General features: G+C 41.0%; 1 protein-coding gene across 15 annotated transcripts in view; it reads right to left on the minus strand.

Moving 5' to 3' along the window:
- The window catches only part of TNIK (TRAF2 and NCK interacting kinase), a 443964-nt gene that overhangs the window by 153897 nt on the left and 270712 nt on the right, over positions 1-19355 (minus strand). For all 15 annotated transcript variants that reach the window (XM_056806807.1, XM_056806811.1, XM_056806809.1 and 12 more), the window contains 2 exons: positions 5212-5266; positions 1625-1703 (listed from right to left, as the gene is read on the minus strand). In XM_056806807.1, the coding sequence (XP_056662785.1) occupies positions 1625-1703; positions 5212-5266 (134 nt within the window). The remainder of the gene's footprint in view (positions 1-1624; positions 1704-5211; positions 5267-19355) is intronic.

Below are 19355 nucleotides of genomic sequence, written 5' to 3' on the forward strand. Positions count from 1 at the left end.
GTAACAGCTATAGAACCCTTCTCCAACGAATGTTTTTAAATGTTTAAAACAAAATACATCAGCTTTCACAGAAAACCAAACTTATAGAAATAAGAAATTAAAAATTTTTCCCTTCGAAGTTGACAGATGACAAAAAATCTATCCATGGATCCCGGGGGCTATGGACTTTTACCATTATAAACCAAGGTGCAATGAGTAGGTTAGAAGCTAGTACAAAGGCAGTGCTAGCATGCATTAGTGGCAGGAACTGAACTCAAGTCTTCCTGTTTCCAAGGTCTGCCTTCTATTCCCTTTTGAGAGCATATTCCGAATGTAAGCTCCTTTAGAGCAAGGATCATTTCATTCTTTGTATTTGTATCTCCAATATCTAAGTATGATTCTCAGCATAAAAGTATTTCTTAAATCCTTTGTTCATTGACCAACTGACACCAGGTTTTTTCACAAGGTCAAGGCTCACTTTGTCACCATGGTGCAATGGTGGTATTTGAGCAACATTCCCAGCTTCAGATGAATCACATAAGCAACCTGCACTCCATCTCTCAAGCTCAGCTCTCTCTCTTATAAAATTCTATTCCTCTCCTGGCTCTAATTCTGACATTCTGGATTTTGCTTCGTTGCCTCAGGTGCAAGTGCACCCTGGGACATCCCTCCAGCCCTGAGTCTCTCGTCTCCCACTAGGGAGTTCCTCCTAGAAATACCATGTCGATGAAGGGTCCAGGGCAGCTCTTCTTCCTCTCTTCTGGCTCCTTTCATGACTCTGACCTCTCCCTCTATATCCCTGTGTGGGGATTTTGCTCCCTCCCAGGCTCTGCTTTTCAGCACTCTTTGTGTATTGCTTTCTTACATTAGAACATAAGCTCCTCCTCGAGGTTAGGGGTTGGCTTTCTTTTTGGCTCTATTTCTATTCTCAGCAGTGGATAAAATATTTAGCTCATATGCTTAAACATAGTACCTACTATGTGCCAGACACTGCTCTAAGCACCTTATGAATATTATAGGAAGGCTTAAGAAGTATCTATTAATTGACTGGTAGATTAAGGATAATAATAGCACCTACCTTATAAGGTAAGCATTTTGTTTTGTTGTCTTTGTTATTGAGACTTTTTTTTTTCAGTAGTATCTGACCCTTCCTGATCTCCTTTGGAGTTTTCCTGGCAAAGATACTGGAGTAGTTTGCCATTTCCTTCTCCAGCTCATTTTATAGGTGAGGAAACTGAGGCAAACAAGATGAAGTGACATACCCACGGTCACCCAGATACTACGTGTCTGTGGCCAGATTTGAACTCAGAAAGATGAGTCTTCTCGACTCCAAGCCCAGTTCTCTATCCACTGTACCACCCAGCTGCCCATTCGTAAACACATTCATATGTATACACACATATACAGTATATGGCAATCTTTGAAGAGCTCCATAAATGCTATTTGACATTATTATTACTCTTGTTCATGGCAAAGTATTGGTTGAACAAATGTTCTTTTGGAGCAAATGAATGACTAGAAGAAGTCATCAGGGAAAAGTCAGTCTAGAGCCATGACAAGGTGCTGAATGTGAATGAGTCTGTATGGATCCATGGGAAGACGACTCCTTCACGTGTCTGAACAAACATGGCAGCATGAGACTCACCATTTCTTAGATTTCAGCCGCGGGGCAGGGTTCCGGGGAATTAGAAACAGAGCTCTCATGGGATGCATGTCACAAAGAGCTGAAAGAGACAACAGAAGGCATTCGTCACGTCGGGAGGCACAAGGCTGGCTGGAGAATCCCACAGTACAGAGATACAAGACGAGAACCTCTGAAAGGCTAACAGGCACTGTGTCACCGTCTGCCTCTGAGGAAGCTGCCTCAGTTTCCTCCATGATTCAATGAGGACAATAATGACCCCTACTCTCCAGAGTTGTGGTGTGGATCAAATGGGATCCGATTTATAAAATGCTTAGCATAGTGCATGACACCTAGTAGGGGCTTCCCAAGTACATCTTTGCTGTCTTCCTTTCTGCCCAAATGGTAATTTGGTAATTACCAAAGAGGTAATAAAGGGTGGAAACTGAATGAAAAATGACAGTCAGCATTCAGATAAAACTTGTCAGAGCCCTTCGGGTGCCTCATCTCATTTCAGCCTCACAAAAACCATACGAAGCAGGCGATTTAGGCATGATTAGTTATGCTTTGCAGAGAAAAGAAGCTGGAGGTCCAAGTGCTTGGCTTGCCCAGTCATTCAGCTGGGAAGGGCAGAGAGAGGGACTCGACCTCCAGGAGTTTCACACTCCAAGTCCAGTCCGATATGGTCTCTGCCCCATGGTTAACAGTTGGAACTTAGCTTGTTTGAAATGCAAGGAGGTTTTCAATGGGTAGCATTTTAAGGTTAGCATCCCATAGGAGATTGATTTAGTTTCTGCCATTTCTCTTAAACTCATGTTGAAAGAAACTGTCTTTTGTTATGGGCAGCCACTGAGGGCCCCAATGAAGGTGCAGCCAAGCTCGGAGACATAACAGAGATGGGAGCTTCATTTGTCATTAAATAGAAGCCTGAATCCCAATATAAAATACATCAGACCATCAGCCTTTGTAGCTTATGCCTACGTAATGCTGGTAGGGGTCAAATTAGCCTCCCACTGTGATATGGCTGTATAACATATCAAAGTTACTTATCTGTGTGTGTTAGGGTTCCTCAGTACAATGTAAGCTTCTTGAGCGTTGAATCTATTTTTCCGGTTCTCTTTGCTTCCCTAAAACCTGGCACAGCAAATGCTTAGCTGAATCAATTCCAGACAACTGCAGTTCATATTCTCACTTCCAAGCCTAGCTTTGTGACCCTGGGTAAGTCATTTATCCTCCGTAAGCTTCTGTTGTTGTTTTTTTTTTTTAATCTGAAAATGGTGAATAAAATGTCTGTAGAATTCTCAAGATACTGGTGATTTTTCAGAAATCATAGATTTTTCAAAATCTATGATTTTGTTCATATAGGAAATGGTCACGGTCAAGTTGCAGATGGGAACCTACTCTGCAGCTTAGTTTCATTTTCACTCAAATTGGTTTCTCTGCCTTCCCATACTCATTTAGCATCCTAGGATCTTGAGATGGGAGGGACATTAGAAATCATCAAGTTCAAGTCTTTCCTTTTATATAAAAAGGATATAGACCCAAACCGGTGAAGTCTGAAGTGACCCAGATAGAAAATGGGAGAGGCATCCTCTACCTCCAAGGTCAGTCTTCTTCATCATGTCTGTTTTCATAAAACAATAGTCTAGTAATCAAGACGGACTGGATGTTCACCTGTCAGGTACCAGGATTCAGTTTGGATCTGGATTGAACTACACTGGGCTGACCACTGAGGTCCCTTTCAGCCCTGAAGTTCTATGGTTTTTCCAATCTTTCTTCCTATACCTCAGGACTGTGAACCTTTTCACCCAGCAGTGACAAGATTCTACGGGCAGAAGTTTACATTTTGTCCGATTTACCCTCTTATGAAGAATAATGCCAAGGCTTGGGTGTCGGCTACATGGTGTATGATTTTGCAATTTATAGATGCCTTTGGCATTATGGATCCTATAAATAATATAACAGTTGTGAAGTATCCACATTAATTATAGCTAAGCCAATAAAATATGGACTGGGCATTTCTGAGTAATGGGCAGTAATTGGCAAAGTCAACTCTGCATCCAATTGGGTCTATCAATTCTAGATGAAGAAATAAGGAGACAGTAACAGCTCTGGGGGAAAACCAAAACCAGAATGACTTTAATAAACAGTCTGTCATGAAAGACAGCCAATTCTCTGTTTATTTTAAAGGGAAAAAAAGATAGAGAATGAGTAGCAGTCTGTAGTCTAAATATCAGAGGTCTTGATGGAGGAAGAGTCTCATGCCTGCTATGGCGCTGTCTATCTTGACCTAATACAGCTGGGAAATCTCAAAATCACTATCTAATATGGATGGAAACAGGAAGGCTCTAGTGTGTCAATAAGTCCATCCTAAAGAATAATTTTTGCCCTAGTTGTAAGTCTTTCTTCTTTGATTCATGCTGTATATTCTACTGGGTTGAGTGACTCAAGAATCATCCACAGGTTAAATTTCTACAATGAACAACTAGCATTCTAGAATTTTATCTTACTTTGTTCTTCCCCCACCCCATTTCTCTTTCTCTGCTACCCTCTCTCTGGCTTTATAAATCTCTCCCAGTCTCTGCCTCTCTCTCAAAACCCTTACCTTCCATATTAAAATCAATATTATATATTGGTCCTAAGGCACAAGAGTGATAGGGGCTAGGCAATAGGAGTTAAGAGACTTGCCCAGGGTCACACAACTAGGAAATGCCAGACCAGATTTGAACCCTAGATTTCCCATTTCCAGAGCTGGCTCTCTATCCATTGAGTCAACTAGCTGCCCACTTCTATTTTACTTTGCCTTAGTCAGTCTGTATAGCTCTGTCGCCATTTCTTATATCCCAAGGATCTTGTCTATGCCTTCATATCAGCGTGTGTCTCCATCACCCTCCATCATTGTCTCTATGAGTTTTTATCTCTTTCCAGGTCTCCACTAACTTGTGGCTGTGCTTCCACTTTCTATGTCTCCATAAGTCTTTTTCTCTCTGTCTCCATCTCTTATCTCTCTCTGCCTCTCTACGCTCCTCTGTCTGTACCTCTGTGTCTCTAATATTTCACCCGGCTGTCATTCTCCCTATCTCCATCATCTGCCATTCGACCACCGTCTCTCTCCCTGTTCCTACGTCTCTCTTTTTGTCTCTGTTGGTTCCTGTCTGCTTCTCTGTCACCCCTGGGCCCTTTTGTGTCTATGGGTGTTTCTGTCCCTGCCTCCATCAGTCTCTGTGTCTCTATCACTTGTCTTGCCTATGACTCTTACAACTGTCACCATTGCTCTGGCCAGTGTCTCTCTAGGTCTCGAGCACTCTCTCCATAAATCTCTCTTTCTTTTTGTCTCCAGTGGTTTTTGCCCGGCTGTGCTTTTTGGTGTTTCCATCACTGTCTCCATCAGTCTCTGTCTCTGCCTCTCTCTTGCTGAGGAAAGAAATCTTCATACTATCCAACAAAGAACAAGCTTTCATTCTACCTAAGCTTAATTTTTTAATCCCAACATGCCAGCTTGATGCCACACACAGCTCACCATACCAGAAGAAGCTCTTGGCAGCACTCCACCATTAGCTGAGCCACAGATGCCCCACCCCACCCCACCCAATTGAGGCTTCCTTACTTACGAGGGGCGCCTTCTGCCATTTCAATGGCTGTGATTCCCAAGGACCACAAGTCACTCTGTAAGAAAGGGAAGAAATAAGCACAGGCATAAATTAATCCAATTAGGAGTTTTGTTTCAGAGCTTGGCTCCAAGGGCCATATAAAAGTCTCCAGTTTTCTTATCAAAACCCATTTCCCATTCTTCCTCAACCAATGATTCTCCCAACTTGGGAAAAGCCACGGTGAGGATCCTGGGATGGGATGGAGTGTTACATCAAGGATTCCCCATATGTATAGGAAGTGGAGACAACCCCTGCAGAGTGAAGAGAGAATGGGACTTGGTTCAAATCTCATTCCTGCCATTTATTATTGCCTGTATGACTCTGGGCTCAGTTGCTAACCTGTAAAATAAGAGAGTTGAACTAGATTGTCTCTGCGATCCTTGGCAGGACTAAATCTAGCCTGACAAAGATGGGACTCAATTCCACAAACTTTTAGGACAAGCCTAGGATGAACTGAAAGTTCAACTTGAAAAGAAAAATGAAGCAGCCTCAGCCCTGAGGACCCTACATCCCTCTGGACCTGGTGGCTGTTGGAAGGACAAACATACAACAGGCCTGAGGCTGGAAAAGATCAAAGAGGGTCAAAGATTCTGTAGACTGAATAAAGAACACACCTTGCACCCGTATGGATTGCTAGCTTTCACAGTACATAGATGTATTGTGACTAACAAATTAATTATTTAAGAGTTCTGCTAAGGGAGTTAGTTAGGAAGCAAATCTTTCTGCCTCTGTCCTGCATTCCTGGAATGTTCTCCCTCCTTATCTCTGCCCTGGAGCATCCCAGGCTCTCTTCCAAATTCTGCTCAAGAACTACCACCTCTTACAAGAGGTCTTTTTGGATTCCCCTTTCCTTGTTGTTGTTGTTGTTGTTGTTGTGTTGTTGTCTTCTTCTATAGATTTTTCATTTGTTTACCCGTGTATCTCATTTGTATTTCTCACTTGTAGAAATGGACCTTCTAAATGGACCTTCTAATTTCAACATAGATCTGGCTGGGCTCAATGGCTACTGAACAGACCTCAAAACACTGGTGTGTGTGTGTGTGTGTGTGTGTGTGTGTGTGTGTGTGTGTGTGTGTGTGTGTGTGCATATATATTTATCTCTCTTGTGTATGTACATATACATACTGAGCATCCTTATAAGCTCTGGGGGTTCTTATTTGGGGGTGAAGCAGGGAAGAAGCTCAAAGTCATTCCAACATTTCAGTTATATCAGACTTTTCATGATCCCATTTGGGGTTTTCTTGGCAAAGATACTGGAGTGGCTTGCCATTTCCTTCCCCAACTCATTTTTCCAGATGAGGAAACTGAAGCAAACAGAGTAAAATGACTTATGCAGGGACACACAGCTAGTGAGTGCCTGAGGCCAGATATGAACTCAAGAATAGGAGTGTTCCTGACTCCAGGTCTGGAAATCTATTCACTGTGCTATATAGCTGCCCTTAGCTCATTGGTATCTTTCCTATAATGCTTTTCCTGATCCTTCCTTTTGGAAAGAATTTTATTAAAAATTTTATCAAACAATATTTCAGTCAATGACCATTTATTTTCTCTCCCTCTCACTGTTGCCAGCTCCTGGTCACAAATAGGCATAGTTAAGCAAAGCAAATATTTCCATTGGCCAAACCCCCAAATGGGTATCTTATTCTGCATCAGAGAAACTATTACTGCCCCTACTAAATATCTCATATCTGTATATACTTTATATAGTTATAGTTTCTCCTGATAGAACGGATTGTTTGATTTGATAGGGGAGGCGGTAGATTATGTATCTCTAGCCCAAAGCCTAGTCCAAGCTGGCATACAGCTGGTGCTTAACTTACTGATTGATAAGAAATGAGACTTACTATACTGACACTAGCCAGCCACCATTTAACAGCTGTCAACGTCCATTAGTCATTTAGCTAGACTAGTTCCAGCCATGGTGATTATGAAGCCAAAGGTTCTGGGTCCCATTTGCTATTCCTCATTATCCCTACTTCAACAAAATCAAAGGTCTTCCCTTTGCTTCCAGAGTTGTCTTGTGAAAGATGGGCTCATCAAAGCTGTTGACTAGTCCAGGATGACCGAGAAGCCACATGCAGTTGTTGTCAATTTCCAAATGGGAATTCCCAGTTTTAAGAACAATCTACCATAGTAGAAGGTTAAGCCTTTATAAGTGACTGGTAGGTGCAAAGTACTAAGTGCCCCAGATCAGGTCCTGCCTGGGGTGTTTAGGAGGGCAAACATTTGAGGGAATTGTGTAATTGGAAATCTTGTGCCTTCAAACTACATTTCCCAGGAGCCCACCGACTTCCTGTCATTATGCACTGACATAGACAGGGGATATATAAGGTGGTCTTCCGTGGCTAGCTCTCTTTCCTTCCTGGGAGCGGGCTGTTTGAGCAGGTAAATTAGCCATGGGCACATGGTTTTTATTTTGTTACTTCTAGTGATTATTATTAAATCTCATGGTATTCCACTAGTCACAAAGTTCCAAAGGTTTCCTATTGACTCTAGGACCCCCATCCCCTCACCCCCTGACAAAGCCCTCTCGTAATCTGGCAATTAAAGCACTTCACCCTTTGTGGAGAGCTTGTTTTTCTACCAAATATATTCTACATTACTTTTCTTCACGCATTCCATAGTCTAGTCAAAGGAGACTTTTCTCTGATTCTTACACACAAGAGTCAAACTCACATCTTAATACCTTACACAGGTTGTCCCCCATGCCTAGAATACATTCCCACCAGACCTCTATACCTCAGAATCTCAAGTTCAGCTCAAGGCACTTCCTACATTAGGCTTTTAATGACCCATCCCCCTTTTGTTAGTGGCTTCCTCCTAGAAAATACTTCATATTAGCCTTTTCTTAAGCCTTTACTTTCCATCTAAGAATCAACACTGTATATATTGGTTCTACAGTAGAAAAGTGGTAAGGGCTGGGCAATGGGAATTAAGTGACTTGCCCAAGGTCACACTGCTAGGAAGCTCTTGAGGCCAGATTTGAAACCACCTAGCTGCTTCCTGTATTAACTTTTAAAAAGTTTAAAAAAATATTTCAGTCAATGACCATTTATTTTCCCCTCCCTCTCATTGTGGTCAACTCCTAGTCACACAGATAGGCATAGATAAGCAAAGCAAATACTCCCATTGGCCAAATCCCCCAAATGGGTATCTTCTTCTGCATCAGAGAACTTATTGCCTCTCTGATGAGAAGTGGAGAGGTAGCTCTGTCATGGGGCCTCTGGAATTGTGGCTGGTCTTTGCACGGATGAGTTCTTAAGTCTTTCAGAGGTGTTTGTCCCTGTATAAAGAGTTCTCACTCTGTTACTTTAATCTGCATTCAGGCTTCTCTGAAATCACTTCTTTCATCATTTCTAGTGGCAAAATCATATTCCATTAGGTATACATATCAGGATTTGTCTAGCTGTTCACCAAATGATGGGCAGTGCCTTTGTTTCCATTTCTTTGTCACTACAAAAATAATGGCTCTAAAGAGTTTGTTTTTCACATTTGGGCTCTTTATCCCTTTTTGAAATTTCTTTGGAGTACTAATAGTAATTTTGTATTTACTTATATATGAATAAATTGCTGGCTTCTGCCAATAGAACGTAAGCCCCTTGGGGCAAGGACTGTTTCATACTCTATTTGTATTCCTAGTGCCTAGCCCAATGCCAGGCACGTAACACATTTCCATACCCTTCAAACCAAAGGAGAAATCTTCCTAATTGGCTGCACAGCATTTGCACAATGACCTGGATGCAGTGGTTTCTTTGAGAACTCCATTTTATATCATATTGAGGATCATTTTCCCTGAGATTATCTCAGTTTTCAAAAGCTGCATTGATATTCCTGGCTGCACATCCAAAGTTGTTTGCAAGCGATGCTCATCTGCCTGTACTAGGCAGAGAGAAATGCCCTTGACATGTCTTGTCTAAGCCTTTGGACTCATTAGTGAATCCTGGAGATACTTTGGAACTTAAATATGGGAGAAAATGCTCCATTTGAGAGTGGCCAGATGGATCATGGGAGAAATGAAAGAGATGAGGAAAGAACAAGATGGAGAATGAGTCAGGGAGAGATAAGTTTCCTTAGTGGCCATGGTGTGACTCATTTTGGGCAGAAAGATGGGCAATTCATTATTCCAGTAGCACTGTGTAGGTTAGTCAGTGGCATGATTAATAGCCTAGCAGTGTGTGTGCCTCAGTGGAGGCATAGCTCAATATGCATCTCCTAGTTTGGTGGGTGGCCAGCTGGCAGCAAGATGAGATCCAACTTGAACAAAGCTAAAAGGATTGTTCTGTTGGGTCGTGATGGTGATGCTATGGAGAATAAAAGCTATCCACTCCCCTGGCAATACCAGCACCAAGAGGAGAGACTCAAATGACTGAATCTTGGACTCTTTCCTAAGGCAACTCTTGTAATCTTCATTTAATTTGGCAAACCATCTAATGTCAACCTAATGTACAAAGGTCTGGAGATTCGTCTTTAGAGTAGACGCACTGCAGGACACTAGTACACACGGCTTGTTTTTCGTGAGGGCACGTGGTACCCAGAATGGAACTTTTATCATTCACAGAATATAACCTCCTTGTTGGGTAGAACTGTCGGGTTGTAGTCATTCTCCACCACTTAATTCAATGTCCTTGATTTATCTTTCTTATTTTAGATGCCTTTACTGGTGACTCCATATTTCAAACTGGTTTGTATGTGATAGAAGAGATTAGATAGGGGCTCCAATCAGGGGCTAGAATATGACTAACCCCAACATAACTCTGAAACTGGCAAGTAGCAATGGGTCTCTAAGTTGTTGGTGGAGGGGTAGGGGGTGGTGACATGCACGACTTTACTTTTATAGGTTAGTAATCATTTTATTTCTTGATCATCTGTGGTAAAGGAAGAGAGTGAGAGAATAAAGAAACTCCCACTCCCCAGTCAAGATAATCCTAAATCAGAAAATTGATAGGACTTCAGAGTTGGGATGGATGCCAGTGGCCATTGCCTTCATGAATACCCTTTATGGCATTCTAGATAAGGAGTCCTGCAGCTCAGATTGGAAACGTGAAATGTGGGAAATCAACCATCTCCAGAGGCAGTCCATTCTCATTTCATCTTTATGTGCTATCAGAATTCACTCAGCTGGGGCAGCTGGGTAGCTCAGTGGATTGAGAGCCAGGCCTAGAGATGGGAGGTCCTAGGTTCAAATCTGACTTCAGACACTTCCCAGCTGTGTAACCCTGGGCAAGTCACTTGACCCCCATTGCCTAGCCCTTACCACTCTACTGCCTTGGAGCCAATACACAGTATTAAAGGTAAGGGTTTTTAAAAAAAAGAATTCACTCAGCATACTTTACTGAAGCTAATCCTAGTGAGAACTTGTCTTCTTTTACTTATGATGGAAAATCATGAAGGATGGCAATAAACAGGGATGACTCCCTGGGTTATAAACACTCCTCAACATCTATAACAACAAAAATTTCTCTTTGTATTGTATTGTCTGAACTATAGTTCTAAATTGGAACAAATTATTATTATTATTATTATAATACAGATGAAGAAATTATGTCCCCAAAGGAAAGACTCGTCCATTGTTACTCAGCTAGTAAGTTTCAGATCTTAGACTTGAACTCAGGTCTCCAGGCACTAAGCCTAGTGATCATTCAAGTGATCAAATACCATACATACATATGTATGAGTGCCCATGGTCACACTGTGTCTCAGGTGGGAATTACTTCCTGTCTTCAAGTCTAGTACCTATCCATTATATCATACTGACTTTCTCATTGACCTCAAGGCACTCAGTTTTGTATCCAGACTCACTGAAATCAGGAAGAATTGAACACAAGGGAAAAATGACTAAACAACAGCAATAAAATATTATAAATGCTTTTAGATACATACATACACATATGTATGTACTTATGTGTATATAAATGCTCTATATAATTATATATATGAATATATGGATATATAGATAGACAGAAAGACAGACAGACAGACAGATAGATAGATGGATAGATGATAGACAGATGGATAGGTGGATGGATGGATAGATAGATAGAAAGATGGATGGATGGATAGATGAATGGATAGATAGATAGATAGGTAGGTAGGTAGGTATATAGATAGATAGATAGATAGATAGATAGATAGATAGATAGATAGACAGACAGATAGATAGATGGATAGATGAATGGATAGATAGATAGGTAGGTAGGTAGGTAGATAGATAGATAGATAGATAGATAGATAGATAGATAGATAGACAGACAGATGGATAGATGAATGGATAGATAGATAGATAGATCAAGAGGTATAACCTAAGGACAAAGTACTGGAAGCTCAGTTTCTTTCTCTTCCATTATCATGTATGTTTCCCTAAGTAGTACCTATTATGGTCCTAAAGGTGGCATAGAGAACATAGTGCTAGACTCAGAAACAGAAATACCTAAGTTCCAATCCTAGCAAAGACATTGAATAGCTGTGAGACCCTGTGCAAGTCACTTCTGTTAGTTCTAGTTTCCACAGATGTAAAATGTAGATAATTGATAATGCCTAGAGAGTAATTTGTAAACCTTAAATTGCTATATAAATGCTAGCTATCATCATCATCATCATAATTATTATCATAGTTGTCAAAACCAAATGGAATGATAAAGAAGGAGATGATAATGAGGATAAATTCCTATAATGCTATTTTGCAAATTTCTTTACATATATTACCTCATTTGAGCAGATGGGACTATTGATCTGATCTCATGGTCTTAGGGAATTCCCAGATGAGAAAATTCCCTTGGCAAAAGCAGCCTTTAAAATCCTTTATAAACATTCTTTCAATTGGCTGCCCCAACAACTGGTGCTATTATTAAATTCATCTTACATGTGAGGGACACCAAATTTCAGAGAAATTAAACACAATGGTAAGTGTCTGAGGTGGGGTTTGAACCCCCTGATGGCCATTGAGCCCAATATTCTCTCTCTGATGCCCCATGATGGCATTTCCTGGAGAACACTTGACCCTTTTAGCTCTAAATCTATGGTACATCAGGAAGAGCCCTGGCTCTAGTAGAGTTTTTGCATTCACATTTTATCCCTGATGCTCATGAGGTGGTATGACCTTAGGGAAGTCACTTCCTGCCCTAAGCCTCAGTTTCCTTATTTGTAAAATGAAAGGGTTGACCTAGATTGCCTCTGAAGTCCCCACCACCTCCAGATCTAAGATCCTAATGAAAGAAAATACAAACCACAAAAATACATAAACACACGCCCAAATCAAGCAGCCTAGAAACTGAATTGTGAACTGTTTTTATTATTAATTTAGATTCTTTTGAACATTTATCATCAAAAGGGAAAGCTTTCATTTTTGTCCCACATACTTATCAGGGAAATGAAACCTTTCCGTTGACTTGAAGTGTTTTGACAGGATGTCAGGAAACGAGAAAGAGAAGGACCTCTAGGGGAAAACGAACACACCAGACAAATGAGATTTTTCATGTTATTGCCTGATAATAGGGTAGACTCGGGGAGGGCTGTTTATGGTCCCCTCTTGGTAGCAGGCACTGCCTGCTTTTAATAAATAACCATGAGTTCAGCCAGTGGCTTCGCTTATCCTCAAGGACGAAGCCTCCAGAGGTTTTATTGCTTTATTGAATCTTTGCATTTGCTGCAATCTTGAAAGACATTTTGGCCAAATCCTTCAGGAGCTCCATCACACCCAGTCCCACGATGATACCCCAGATTGTAAACTCCATCTTGCCAGGACTTTAGAGGAAAATCTTTGGCTCTAGGGGCTCCAAGAAATAGCCAAGAGATTTCTAAGTAGCTGTGGCTCAGAAAATCTCCTCTAGCAAGTTGTGTCTGCAGCAAAACCAAGGCAAGAATGTGCAGCAAGGAACTTTGGGGGAAGCAAATGAAGGAATCATTGGAGAAGTTTCCAGTCTCACTGAGGTCCCTGTTCTAAACCATGCAGGGCAAACACTCTGGACTCTCAGAGAGTAAAAAAATGCTCCTGCCAAGAACTGAGTAGAAAAAGTAATAATAACAATAATAAATATCATTATTATTTCAAATATTTTGAATAATTTTAAGTTTCTAAAATCCCTTCATATGTTATCTCATCTGATCATCACAAAAACCTGATGAGGAAAGGACTATTATTATCTCCATTTTTATAGATAAGGAAACTGAGGCAGGCAGTAGTCAAGTGACTTGCCTAGTGTCACTCAGTTATGTGACATTCACAGTTAATAAGTATCTGAGGTGGAATTTGAACTTAATTCTATAGTATATTGTCTCTCATGCTGCATAGCTACCTCTAAATAGCCCTAGCTCTTTCAATCAAACCTTTTTTTCAATGGATTCCTAGTCTGCCGCCATCTTGGCTTTGCTGCTTTCGACAATGGAATGATGTAATAAAGAATTCTTAAGAGTTAACCCCTCTGTTTCAAGCACTCTGTTAGTGGTGGGGACCAAGTCCGTAACTTCTCATCCCACTACTCTCCTACACTTGATGAGCTCCAGAAACTCATCATTCTGCAAGAAGATACATCCCCAAGACCTCCTGCCCCGCTGCCTGGAGAGAGTAGAGGCCAGACAGTAGAGATTTCCTTCCAGATCGTCCCCCCATTTACAGAGGGTGCCCAGGGCATTCACCATCTCATCTTCCACCCTGGCTGCAGAATTCATCATGATCCACACCAGGAACCCTTCCCTCCATCATTTCTAGTTTCCTTTTACCCATTCAATTGTAAGCTCTTTGAGGGTAGGGAATACTATAAACCTTCTTTGTAGCTCTAAAGCTTAGCTTTAGGGTAGGTGCTTAATAGATGTTTGCTGACACCACATCTGACTCTATAAGAATATGGAAAAATGTAAGGGTAGGCTACAAGCCCATTAAAGGTCAAGAGCTGATGAGCACATTACAAGCCAGGCCCACAAAACAGCTGTGAATTAGGTAAACTGTGTCAGGTCTGGAATCAGGGACACCTGAATTCAAACCCATCTTCAGACACTTATTAGCTGTGTGACCTTGGGCAAGTCAACCCTGTTGGTTTTAGTTTCCTCACCTACAAAATGAGCTGGTAAAGGAAATGGAAAATGACTCCAGTATCTATGTTTGACCCTGGTCAAGTCATGTAATTCTGTTTGCTTCAGATTCCTCTTCTTGTAAAATGAGCCAGAGATGGAAATGGCTAAGTCAGACATAACTGAATAACAAACAATATGTCTTCTGAGTGCCTGCCCTGTTCTCCTTTCTTTGTTTCTCTCTTCCTTAATTATTTCTGTGTCATCTTCAACATAACCTCTTCAGTCACTTTCTTTGAGTTCTTTGTTTTTGTTTTTTGCTTTTTATCTAATGGATTCTATTTAAAAATTAAAAAAAGGATAAGATCAGGTAATTTATACTCAGGTGTCAATAACTGATAGGTATAGTCGCCTAGTATAATAGAAAAATCCCAAGGGGACACAGATTTGAACCGTGGCTATACCACTCATGAATTTTTGGGAGGATCCTTTGACTTATCTGGCCTTTATTTGATCCAGGAGAATACTGAATGAATAATAATCCTAGCTGATATTCCTAGAGCAGTTTGAGCCTGCAAAGAAGTTAATAAGTATATTCGGTGATTGTTGTTCCCCATGGGGCAGACAACATTATTATCTCAACTTTAAAGATGAGGAAACTGAGGTTCACCTCACATAGGCAAAAGTTCTTACCTAGAACCACAAAGTCAGTAAGAATCTAAATTCTGGTTTGAACTCAGGTCCTATGAATTTCTGGACCTTTTAAGTCTCTGAAGTTCCCTCTCAGGAACACAAGTAGGAATCCTCGTTGTAAAATTTCACAGCAGATAGAAGGATTTTGGAGAATGACAATGTGTGTGCTCATTCCCAGTTACCCGCCACCAATGGTCTCAAATTCTTTGTGATGAGTAAGATCTCATGATTCGAATTCTGGGGAGATGGAAAGTATTTTAGGGGTCCCACGGTCCAACCCCTGAGACCTAGAGAAGGAATATAACTCCTCCAAGGTCAGTCAAGTCAATGGTGAGCATCAGAAAGAACTTAGGGTTCTTATCCCTTTTGGGATACTGGATCCCTTTGACTGTCTAGCAAACCTACAGCTCCTGATCAGAATAATATTTTAAGTACATAAAATAACATACATAGGCTAATAAGGGAAACAAATTACAATGAAATAATTATCATTTTTTAAAAATTCACTGACTCCAGGTTAAAACTCTTGGCACAGTAGATAGTTATTGGACCTGGATTCAGATCTTGCCTTCAGCACCTTCAATATATATATAACCCTGGGCAAGTCACATAGCTCAGTTTCCTCATCTGTAAAATGAGGGGGTTAGGCATGATGGCCACTCAATTTCCTCCAAGCTCTACATCTATGATCAGATAATTCCTAGAACCCTAACTCCTCTGCTGACAAAATCAATATGCTTTTCCCACTGTATCATACCACTCTCATGACCTTTATCATCTCTACTGAACTTATCCAAAAGAAATTTGTTTGGGGGAGTGATTCTCTACTGGATTCAGAAGTCTTGAAATGACCATTCCAGAGGCCAGAGCCAACTGCATTCCAAGAAGGGCGAAAGGTTCTGTGATGCCTTCCATGGGATTCTGTTAGCTGATCTAAGCATAGAGTCACCCCTAAATGAGGTATGGCTTAGAACGTGGATCCTGGGCATGTGTCAGGACAGCTCAAGAGGGATTCACAGTTTAAATAATTGAGTCATTGCTTCTCCTTAGTAGTTTAAACAAACCACATTTGTTTTGGCAGGAGATGAATATTTAAGTCAACCTGCTGTTTTCCAATATTGTCCTATTGATTAGGTTTGAAGGAAGGAGGACATTTAAAATATGGAATAGATTGGCCTTTCTGGTTTGTTTTCCTCCAAAGAGACTTGGAGATCCGTCACTGCCCTGAGAAATATGTCATGAAGACTCGGAGAAGTTTGTGTTTTCCTGACCCAATTTCAATAATCATGAAGCGTTATTTTGATATAACACTTGTTTTAGGCTGCTAAATGTGTATTTTCAGAGCCAATTTTTAAAGTAGATGAGTGGCAGCATTTCAGGATGCAGGAACCAGGGTTCGAGTTTCTACTTCTAATACATAATAGTTGTGCTACTCTTAGGAAGTGACATAACATCTCTGGGTTAGGCATGTCTATGTAAAATGAGGGAACTGAACACTAAGGTCCATGATCCAATGACAAGATGACTCCCAAGGACTATCAGCTTTTAGTTGTTCTCAGTGAACAAGTGAGAACACGAGTACAGGGACTCAATTTCTTCACCTATAAAATAGGGAGGAAGAGACACTATTTGGCATGTTCAAGTGTAAAATGAGAGGGATTAATTGGATGATCCATAAGACCCTTTCCAAGTCAACCTCACCTCTGCTTCTTTGAATCCTTATCTTGATTCTAGCTCACCCTGGGTGCTCCTATTGATCATCTCTATTGTTACAGCTCTTTAATGTATGTCCTGAAATTATTTCCTGTAACTTGAGAGTTACTTATCTGTGTCCATGTGATATTAATTGACTAGAACAGGAGTTGTTCAGGGTCTTCTACCCTTTGTGCCTAGAATAGTGGGCATTTAATAAATTCTTATTTAATTGAACTGATCCACCATTCTATGAAGTCCACAAAGAAAGTATAGTGTCAATACTATACAATACAAATATCATACAGTCTGCCTCCATAACAATTTCTAGAGCCATGAGAAAACTCTATTGGGGAGAAGGCAGGGTCCCTGAATTCCACTGGCCCCAGATTTGCTGGATGTCCTTCCAGCCACATATAAAGAAAGACAGTGTCACCAGACCCTGTTGCTATCCATGCTGCTATTTATCAGGCTTGAGACATCCAATAAAGTTTATTTAGTGCCTAGGCCAGTGAAGGTGAACATATGGCATGGGTGCTAAAGGTGGCATGCAGAGCACTCTCTAGTGGCATGCAGCCACCCTCCTGCCCTCTCCACCCCCAGAGTTCATTACTAGAAAAGCAGAGAGATTCAGACAGAGCTGCTCTCCTCCCCTTCTCCATCGTGCCTGATGGCATTTTTTCCTATCCCTAGCCCCTCTGCTCAGCAGCCCAATGGGAGTGCACAGGGGCTAAGGTGGGTGGCTCACAGGTGGAAGAGCTGGAGGGGAGTGGAGAGTCTGGGTCACTTCCCTCCCCCTCTCCACACTGGCTAAGGATATTCCTCACTTCATCTACCCAGCAACCCAATGGAAGCCCTTTGTCCCATGTAAGGGGAGTAAGGGGTGTGGGGTAAGGGGAGGGGCATGGCACTCGGTCTCTGGGAGGGGCAGGCATGGCATTTGGTCTGATAGGTGGAGTGGGGGAGGGGCCTGGCACACTCCATCTCTAAAAGGTTCATCATCACTGGCCTCAGCTATCAAGCTCAAGAGGCAGAATTAGATGCAACTATCTCTATTCTTTCACATGTTTGGGGCAAAGGTAGAAGATCTCACTCCTCTACTTGGATGCTGACAATTACTATTAGCAGCTTCTCTGTTCACAGAAGTCTATTGAATTTCAATTGACCATTCCAATGTACAATATGCTCTGGGCAACATATGGAAGCAGCTCATATCCTATTTCTCTTCTATACAAAATAACTTAATTGGGGAAGCGAGGTGGATATTTCCTAGCTATGTGACCCTGGACAAGTCACTTAACAAATCATTTAACCCCTATTGCCTAATTCTTATCATTTTTCTGCCTTGGAATAAATACTTTGTATAGATTCTAAGACAGAAGGTAAGGGTTTAAAAAAAGTTACTTAATAAAAAAGCCCTCAGCAATGAGATTTTTGTGTACTCAAGATGATTGAGTCTAACTATTTTTAAGTTGAGAGATGGCAGAAGACAATGAATTCCTAATTTAGTGTAAACTGAATATGAAAAGAAAATATCTGCCAAGATTGTCTGCCATAAATATGAATGATAAATGAAAGAGAAGCATGAGGACAGAGTGAAAACTAGATTTAGTGGACAGAAACATTTAAGGAATTTTTCTAAATAAGCAGTCAGATATTATAGGTAATTTAAAAAATATATGTGGACATCTTAAAATATATTACCCTAGTCCAGCTAGAATGTCATGAGTGGCAACAACAATAATAAAAGAGTATCAAACATTTGAATGCTAGCAAAGTATATTTGAATACATTGTCTCATTTGAGTCCAATAACAATCAAATATGGGGCTGGTGCTAATCATGGTCCACCACTATCTCTGAAGAGCCCAAATAGAGGGTCAATGAACAGACATATACTTGACATGTATCAATGAACTCAATGACATTTCAAGTGAAGACATGAGCAAAAAGGAGCAGGAAAAGTGCATAAATGGCACCAAGAAGAAGGAATAATGGATAGCCTGGGTGGTAGAGGTGGTGGTAATCGTAGTAATATCTTTATATAGCACTTTAAAGGTTGCAAAGTGATTGACAAGGATTATCTCATTGGAACATCACAACAATGCAGGGAAGTAGCTGCTATTATGATCCCCAATTTATAGGTGGGGAAACTGAGGCAGGTGGATGTCAAGAGACTTGCTCAGGGTCACATAACTATAAGGAGTCTAAGGTAAGATTTGAATTCAGGTCTTCCTGATTCCAGGTCTAATGTTCTATCCATTGTGCTACTTAGTTACTTCTGGTACCCATAAAAAGAAGAAAGAAGAAAAGCAAGAAAGAGACAGAAAGGGAGCAGGCAGGAAGGAAGGAAGGAAGGAAGGAAAGAAGGAAAGAAGAAGGGAGGGACAAAGAGGAGGGAGAGAGAGAAAAAAGAGAAAGGAAGGAAGGAAGGAAGGAAGGAAGGAAGGAAGGAAGGAAGGAAGGAAAGAAGGAAGGAAGGAAGGAAGGAAGGAAGGAAGGAAGGAAGGAAGGAAGGAAGGAAAGAAGAAGGGAGGGAAAAAGAGGAGGGAGAGAAAAAGAGGAAGGAGAAAAAAGATAAGAAAAGGAAAAAGAAAGAGAGGAAAAGAGAAAGAATGAAAGATATAAAATCCAAAATGCTAATCTAGAAGGCGGCCTGTGGAATTTTAAACAGATTCTATTTGAAGGATATATAGAAGGACATAGTCAAGAGTCATA

The sequence above is a fragment of the Monodelphis domestica genome, chromosome 8 (genome assembly GCF_027887165.1).
Source record: "Monodelphis domestica isolate mMonDom1 chromosome 8, mMonDom1.pri, whole genome shotgun sequence".
Taxonomy (NCBI): domain Eukaryota; kingdom Metazoa; phylum Chordata; class Mammalia; order Didelphimorphia; family Didelphidae; genus Monodelphis; species Monodelphis domestica.